Below are 9,087 nucleotides of genomic sequence, written 5' to 3'. Positions count from 1 at the left end.
CATCGCAACCTTTTGCCTAATAGTATTTGAATAAACACCTTTTCATCTCACTCCGCAATTTCATTTACAAAACTCTATGGACTAAAAACCAATCACTTCGCTTTTCCGAAATTCTTTATATTGCAATCTATTTACTGGTACACCTAATCGAATCCCCACATCCCAATAAGCAATGCCAAATTCATACGCTAAAATACAAAACAAAATAAACATATTTCCGGTCATCACTTCCGGCTCACCCCCACCGGGAATCTCATCAGATCATTACAGACCACGCTGTCAGGCCCCACACATCATCCCAACTCCATCATATCTCACGCCTAATTTTGCTTTGTGAATAAACAAAAAATTTATTCATACCGCATTCGCTGGAAATAAGTCACCCCTTACAATATGCTACAAACTCCCCGCCATAGCCACCACCACCACCCAAATCATAATAGTTGTTCACATGCAATCATCATCGGCATCGAGTTTTTATTATCATTCATTTCTTATCCTAAATCTGAAAAATCATGAAGTATGAAAATTGAAATCCTAAGAAAACTAATTTGAGGTTTTTTAATGGCGAGAGGTGCGAGGGATATTAGAGAGAAAATAACACAAAAGATGTGTGTAACATCCAAGTATTTTAAGGTAATAAAAAATTAACCCTTTTCGTAGTTTTGACATCTAATTAAGTTCCTAGTATTTTATTTCGAGTGAAGGGGTTAATTTAGTTAGAACTTTAGTGGCTAGCGGGTATTTTACCCACAAAATGCAAGGTGGGACGTGGCTAGCAGGGAGAAAAGCCAGCCACTATGTTGTTGATTCATGTTTTCCCACTTCAAGTTCACTTATTTCCCTACTATCCCTTTGGTCTCAAAATTCTTCCATTATCCATGCAATTGAATCTTCACTCATAAATTTAAGAATTTCAATCCTACAACTATATCAACAATCATCTCCTATTGTGTTAGAATTGAAATTTGGGGCTTTCTTGGAGGTGGTGGTGACCGATTCTTTAAGGAAGAAAAAGAAGAAGAATTTCAATATTGAAAGCCCTAATTCCTTGTTTCCCATTCTTGAGGTATAGATTTCATAACCCTAGTTTGATTTGTTATTTAAAATTAGGGTTCCTAGCCTTAGAGTTGGGTTTTTTGCTATTGGGGTATTCAAGTAAGACTCTAACTAAATTCGAAGGATTTATGGATTATTGATTGAAAGAATTTGTTGTTAGTGAGAATCCCCTTTGGTAAGAATCTCATGGTATTTGGCTAGTGTTTATAAAATAAAGCTTTATTTTGAGAAATTGAAGATTTGTTTGGAAAGTGTTTGGTAGCCAAACACCATAATCTTAAAGTTGTTGAATGTAAGTAGTGAGTCATGGAACTCATAGTTGATATGTGGTTACTCTTGTATAGGTGTTGAAGATTAAATTGTTGATCTTGTAGCCTTGTTGTGTCAACTAGCCAAGTCTAAGGTGAGTGTATATGCATATAATCATGCTCTTGTTACTAGAGGTCATAGGTGGGTAAATTCCTATGACCCATTTGATAGTTGTTGTTAGAACTAGTAGGTGGGTAAATTCCTACTAGTCAATTTGTTTATAAGAGCTAGTAGGTGGGTAAATTCCTACTAGCCAAATTATCCATGGCCATGTTGAAAATGAATGTATGTTGTTTGAAATGTATGCAAAGGCTAGCTTGCTAGGCTTATATGGTGCTTGATGCACAAAGTTGAAATGACATGATTATGATTATATGTGTATGCATTCACTAAGCGTTGCTTATGTTTTAGTTGTTTAACTCTCTTATAGGAGTTGGTAGTAGCAAAGGTAAAGAAGTGATCGAGTGAAGTTAGAATTTGGAAGCTCTTGCCATTTGGAAGGTTGGCATTTTGGATAATTTGGGTAGATGATCCCTTTTGATACCCATTGGCTTTTGATACATGTTCCTTGGTCAAATTATTTTGGATGAACTTCTGAAAAGTTGTAGTTGCGTTGGAAACTTTGGAAATGGTGGAATTTGTAACTAACTTGACAATTACCCAAGTAGGGTTATTGACCCGCTTGTGAAATTTTGTAGTCAAAAGTCTTGTTAAAAGGAATGATTTCAATGTATGGATGATTTATATGCTTTAAAGGTCATGTTTTGGCATTCGGAAATGTTGAAGTTGAAATGGTGTTTTGGTTTAACTTTTAGGGTTAAGTGCGAGAAAACCTGATTTTGAACAAGTGGTTGGCTGCAGGTAGCCCCCACTGCGCCGCAGTGGGAGCCTGTTTTAGCTCACTGCGCCGCAGTGGGCTTTTGGTTTTTGTTTGCCGAGAGATAACACTGTGCCGCAGTGAACGGGTTCTGCTTCACTGTGCCGCAGTGAGTTTTCTTTCACTTTTGGCAGAGAATTTCCACTGCGCCGCAGTGGACACCAAAAAAAAAATAATAATAAAAGTTTATTCGATTTTGTTTTAAAAAGGTTTGGGTCGTTACATTTTTGGTATCAGAGCCATGGTTCAAGGGATTTAGGTTTTGATCTTTTAGTTAAGATGCCTAGACTTGAACCATAGGAAAATTTGACTTTGACTTTGACCTTAGGTTTGAATGTTTTATGTTTGAGAGTTGAAGTGTTTCGTAAGATTGGTTTAAAATGAAATAGTTTATGATAGTAATAGAGTCGGCCTATTATCGATCATAAGCTATTATGTTTTAAGTTAAACTTACCAAATACGGAAATGACCGGACATGGAGGGTTGGGGGGGGGGTGCTACAGACCAATTAGTGAATGAAGTGTGTTATTGATAAGCTTCTCGAATTGTGTAGTATGGCTTCATCTCAAGATGAAGACGGATCGAGTCACGGCAAGAACAAAAGTGTGTTGATTGAGGAACTTAGTCATGATTTTTTTAGTGAACAAATTGGAAAGGCTTTGGAGAACTTCTCTCCATTCATCGTTAAAAAGTTAAACGAGACCCTTGAGGGCGCAATGAGTGATTCGATCGCGATCAAGATAAGAGAAGAAGTTGCATCCGCGGTACAAAAGGAGTTTGATAAACGATTTCCGAAGGAAAAAGTACCGGAAAATCAAGACGCTGAGGAGCGTCCAAGGCCAAAGAATGAGAAGCCTTATGATCTTAAGAGCTTCACCATTGCTAACCCGCCCAAATACAATGGGGATCCTGACCCGATTGTGAGCACAAGGTGGGTAAATGAGGTTGAGGGAGCCTTCCGCATCACAAAGACTCCCCCGGAAGACAAAACCTTATATGGGTCAAGCTTGTTGTGTGATAGGGCTAAGCTATGGTGGGATGGAGAGATTGTTAAAAGAGGGGAGGATGCAACGGTGGGTATGGAATGGGCCGATTTCAAAGTGGCCTTCTTTAAAGAATTTCGATCAGAAGCCGATGTGACTAGGCTTAGAAGCGAGTTTATGAATGACTCGCAAGGCACCTTGAATGTAAACGAGTTTCGGGTACAATTTCTGGACAAAGCTCAATTTTGTCCGGAATATTTGAAAGACGATCGGTTGTTAAAGGAGCATTTTTATCTCAAACTTCGCAAGAGCATTCGAGAGAGGATTACGTTACTTCAAATCGAATCGTTTACACAATTGATTGATGTGGCTAGGTGGCATGAGGTTGAGCACGGTATGCCGGATGACGAGACCCCCAAGAGAAAGATGGAACAAAGTAACTCTCCAAACAAGAAGTTCCGGTCTAGTGGTAGTTCGGGGGGTGGTTCAAATAGGAAGAACATTCCCACTTGCAACAATTGTGGGAAGCATCATTCTGGAGTTTGTTTATTACCATCTAAGAAAGGATGTTTCAATTGTGGACAACCGGGTCACATTAGCCGAGATTGTAAGTTCTCTCCAAACAAACCTACTGTGTGCTTCAAATGCTTTAACGAAGGACACATGAAGAGTACTTGCCCATTGTTGACGGAGGAGGAAAGGCAAGCCGAAGCAAGAAAGGTTAATGAAAGAAAATTGGCGAAACAAGGGGGAATCTGAGGGGAAGATCGTTCCAAATCACGGTAGCCCAAGCCAAAGAGTCCACCGATGTCGTGTCAGGTACCTTTTTAGTTCATGACACCCCCGCTAAGATTTTATTTGATTCCGGAGCAAATCGTTCTTTTGTTGCTACTCGATTCACTAAATGCATTCCTTTACAATTGTCCTTTCTTGAACCTCCTTTATTGGTTGAAGTAGCGGGTGATCAAACTTACATGATTAAGAATGTGTATCTAGGTTGTAGTCTAACCATCAATTTTGAAATTTTCAAAGCTAATCTTATTCCTATGGGTTTGGGAGAATTTGATGTGATTTTGGGTATGGATTGGCTTAGCCAACATAAGGCAAATATTTGTTGTACCGATAAAAGTGTTCACCTAAGAACTCCTGACGGTAGGGACATGGTCATTTACGGTGAAAGAAATCAAGACTCATTGCCTTTATGCACCTTTGCTCGAGCCCGCCGACTTATCTCTCGAGGGTGCAAAGCTTTTCTAGCTCATGCTGTTGATTCCAATAAGGAATCTAAATCAATGTCTGAAATTCCTATCGTGAATGAGTTTGTAGATGTTTTCCCCGATGATCTACCGGGTCTTCCTCCCGAAAGACAAATTGATTTCAAAATCGACCTCATTTTGGGTGCTACACCTATTGCCAAGGCTCCTTATCGCCTCGCTCCAACCGAAATGCGAGAAATGATGGATCAAATCCAAGAACTACTTGATAAGGGTTTCATTCGCCCAAGTAGTTCACCATGGGGTGCTCCCGTCTTGTTTGTTAAGAAGAAGGACGGTAGTTTACGGATGTGCATTGATTATCGTGAACTCAATAAGGTTACTATTAAAGACAAGTACCCCTTGCCGCGTATTGATGATCTTTTTGATCAACTTCAAGGAGCTTCTTACTTCTCAAAGATTGATCTTCGATCAGGGTACCATCAACTTAAAATTTGTGAAGAAGATATCCCAAAAAACGCATTTAGGACACGATATGGTCATTATGAATTCATGGTCATGCCTTTTGGGTTGACTAATGCTCCGGCGGCCTTCATGGATCTTATGAATCGTGTATGTCGTCCTTTCCTTGATAAATCCGTTATCGTTTTTATTGACGACATTTTGATCTATTCGAAGTGTCCATCCGATCATGAGAAGCATCTCCGCGAAGTCCTGGAGACCCTTCGCCGTGAGAAGCTTTATGCTAAATTCTCGAAATGTGAATTTTGGTTGCGGGAAGTGCAATTTCTCGGTCATGTTGTTAATCAAGATGGAATTAAGGTCGATCCGTCGAAAATAAGTGCCATCATGAAGTGGGAATCTCCTAAGTCCCCGACGGAAATCCGTAGCTTTCTTGGTTTGGTGGGTTATTACCGTCGATTCATACAAGATTTTTCGAAGTTGGCTTCACCTCTTACAAAATTGACTCGAAAGAACGTGAAGTTTGATTGGAAAAGTGAACAAGAAGGTGCATTTCAAACACTAAAAGAAAAGTTGAGTCAAGCACCTGTTCTTACCTTGCCAGATGGAATTGAAGATTTCTCGGTGTATTGTGATGCCTCGTTCAATGGTCTTGGTTGTGTCCTTATGCAAAAGGGGCAAGTTATCGCTTATGCATCGAGACAATTAAAAACTCATGAGAAGTCCTATCCCGTCCATGATTTGGAACTTGCAGCGGTTGTCTTTGCATTGAAGATTTGGCGTCATTACTTGTATGGCGTTAAATTCTCCATTTATTCGGATCATAAAAGTCTTAAGTATTTCTTTGAACAACGTGATCTTAATAATCGTCAACGGAGGTGGTTAGACTTATTGAAGGATTACGATTGTGAAATTTTGTATCACCCCGGGAAGACCAATGTAGTAGCCGACGCCTTGAGTAGAAAAAGCTCTCATTTTTTCGATTCGTGTTTCACCTCTTTGGGTAATGCTTACAAACGATTTCTTCGAACGAATAAGGGAAGCTCAAGAAGAAGCTTTGAAACGTGACCCCAAGCAAGAGAGAATTAAGGGGCAATTGCAACATCTCTCTAAAGACTCTCGTGGTCTCATGGTTCGTTATGGGAGAATTTGGATCCCTTTCTCGTGTACGACGAAGGAAATTCTTCTTGATGAAGCACATAAGTCCAAATATTCTATCCACCCCGGCGCAACGAAAATGTAACAAGATTTGAAAGCCGATTATTGGTGGCCGGGCATGAAACGTGACATTGTCAAGTATGTGGAAAAGTGTTTGACTTGTCTACAAGTTAAGGCGGAGCATCAAAAGCCATATGGGAAGCTTCAACCACTTGATATACCACAATGGAAATGGGAGCATTTGACTATGGACTTTATTACCAAACTCCCCAAGACGCCCAAACATCAATTTGATTCCATTTGGGTGGTTGTAGACCGGTTAACGAAGAGTGCCTTGTTTTTGCCCATCCGTGAGTCTTCATCTTCCGAAGTCCTAGCCGATATATATGTGAAAGAAGTTGTAGCTCGACATGGCATCCCCGTCTCTATTGTTTCGGATAGAGATACTCGATTTACCTCCCATTTTTGGAGGAAGTTTCATGAAGATATGGGTACTAAGTTACATTTTAGTACCGCATATCATCCACAAACGGACGGTCAAAGTGAAAGAACTATCCAAACACTAGAAGATATGTTACGCGCTTGCATTATCGATTTTGAAGGACCATGGGATGCATACTTACCTTTGGCGGAATTTTCATACAATAATAGTTATCATTCTAGCATTAAGATGCCACCGTATGAAATGCTTTATGGAAGAAGATGTCGAACTCCCATTTGTTAGGGAGAAGTGGGTCAACGAGAATTGGGAGGAACCGATGTTGTTTTTGAAACTACGCAAAAGATAGACGAGATTCGTGAAAGACTTAAAGCGGCTCAAGATAGACAAAGGTCTTATGCCGATATTAGAAGAAGGCCCATTGAGTTTGAGGTTGGTGATCGAGTTATGTTAAAGGTATCTCCATGGAAGGGTTTGCTACGATTTCGTAAACGTGGAAAGTTGAGTCCACGGTTCATAGGCCCGTTACGGATTTTAGCCCGAGTGGGCAAGGTGGCTTACCAATTGGAGTTACCTGAAGAGTTATCTCGTATTCATAACACTTTTCATGTATCACAACTCCGAAAATGTCTTGTCGATGATGCAACGTGTGTTCCATGGAATGAAATCGAAGTAGACAAGAAGCTAACTTACGTTGAAGAACCGGTTGCTATTGTTGAAGAAGAATTGAGAAAGATGAACAATAAGACGGTTCGGACTTTCAGGGTACAATGGAGGCAACATCCGAACTCTGAGTATACGTGGGAAACCGAACAGGACATGTTGGTGTACTATCCGTCCTTGCACATGGCATGGATCACGGGGACGTGATCGATTCTAAGTAGGGGAGATTTGTAACATCCCAGTATTTTAAGGTAATAGAAAATTAACCCTTTTCGTAGTTTTGACATCTAATTAAGTTCCTAGTATTTTATTTCGAGTGAAGGGGTTAATTTAGTTAGAACTTTAGTGGCTAGCGGGTATTTTACCCACAAAATGCAAGGTGGGACGTGGCTAGCAGGGAGAAAAGCCAGCCACTATGTTGTTGATTCATGTTTTCCCACTTCAAGTTCACTTATTTCCCTACTATCCCTTTGGTCTCAAAATTCTTCCATTATCCATGCAATTGAATCTTCACTCATAAATTTAAGAATTTCAATCCTACAACTATATCAACAATCATCTCCTATTGTGTTAGAATTGAAATTTGGGGCTTTCTTGGAGGTGGTGGTGACCGATTCTTTAAGGAAGAAAAAGAAGAAGAATTTCAATATTGAAAACCCTAATTCCTTGTTTCCCATTCTTGAGGTATAGATTTCATAACCCTAGTTTGATTTGTTATTTAAAATTAGGGTTCCTAACCTTAGAGTTGGGTTTTTTGCTATTGGGGTATTCAAGTAAGACTCTAACTAAATTCGAAGGATTTATGGATTATTGATTGAAAAAATTTGTTGTTAGTGAGAATCCCCTTTGGTAAGAATCTCATGGTGTTTGGCTAGTGTTTATAAAATAAAGCTTTATTTTGAGAAATTGAAGATTTGTTTGGAAAGTGTTTGGTAGCCAAACACCATAATCTTAAAGTTGTTGAATGTAAGTAGTGAGTCATGGAACTCATAGTTGATATGTGGTTACTCTTGTATAGGTGTTGAAGATTAAATTGTTGATCTTGTAGCCTTGTTGTGTCAACTAGCCAAGTCTAAGGTGAGTGTATATGCATATAATCATGTTCTTGTTACTAGAGGTCATAGGTGGGTAAATCCCTATGACCCATTTGATAGTTGTTGTTAGAACTAGTAGGTGGGTAAATTCCTACTAGTCAATTTATTTATAAGAGCTAGTAGGTGGGTAAATTCCTACTAGCCAAATTATCCATGGCCATGTTGAAAATGAATGTATGTTGTTTGAAATGTATGCAAAGGCTAGCTTGCTAGGCTTATATGGTGCTTGATGCACAAAGTTGAAATGACATGATTATGATTATATGTGTATGCATTCACTAAGCGTTGCTTATGTTTTAGTTGTTTAACTCTCTTATAGGAGTTGGTAGTAGCAAAGGTAAAGAAGTGATCGAGTGAAGTTAGAATTTGGAAGCTCTTGCTATTTGGAAGGTTGGCATTTTGGATAATTTGGGTAGATGATCCCTTTTGATACCCATTGGCTTTTGATACATGTTCTTTGGTCAAATTATTTTGGATGAACTTCTGAAAAGTTGTAGTTGCGTTGGAAACTTTGGAAATGGTGGAATTTGTAACTAACTTGACAATTACCCAAGTAGGGTTATTGACCCGCTTGTGAAATTTTGTAGTCAAAAGTCTTGTTAAAAGGAATGATTTCAATGTATGGATGATTTATATGCTCTAAAGGTCATGTTTTGGCATTCGGAAATGTTGAAGTTGAAATGGTGTTTTGGTTTAACTTTTAGGGTTAAGTGCGAGAAAACCTGATTTTGAACAAGTGGTTGGCTGCAGGTAGCCCCCACTGCGCCGCAGTGGGAGCCTGTTTTAGCTCACTGCGCCGCAGTGGGCTTTTGGTTTTTGTTTGCCGAGA

The 9,087-nt window shown here is 39.4% G+C and overlaps 1 protein-coding gene across 1 annotated transcript; it reads left to right on the top strand.

The window, feature by feature from the left end:
* The first annotated feature begins 2,799 nt into the window (after window positions 1-2,799).
* LOC122604665 lies at window positions 2,800-3,987 on the top strand. Its single transcript, XM_043777538.1, has one exon. It carries the CDS (start codon window positions 2,800-2,802, stop codon window positions 3,985-3,987), a length of 1,188 nt encoding a protein of 395 aa, XP_043633473.1.
* Window positions 3,988-9,087: the final 5,100 nt, after the last annotated feature.

The sequence above is a fragment of the Erigeron canadensis genome, chromosome 6 (assembly GCF_010389155.1).
Source record: "Erigeron canadensis isolate Cc75 chromosome 6, C_canadensis_v1, whole genome shotgun sequence".
Classification (NCBI taxonomy): Eukaryota; Viridiplantae; Streptophyta; class Magnoliopsida; order Asterales; family Asteraceae; genus Erigeron; species Erigeron canadensis.
This window is presented reverse-complemented; position numbering and strand designations above follow the sequence as displayed.

Excerpts from the sequence above, each read along its gene's own strand:
- LOC122604665 (XM_043777538.1), top strand. The coding sequence starts at position 2,800 with ATGGCTTCATCTCAAGATGAAGACGGATCGAGTCACGGCAAGAACAAA.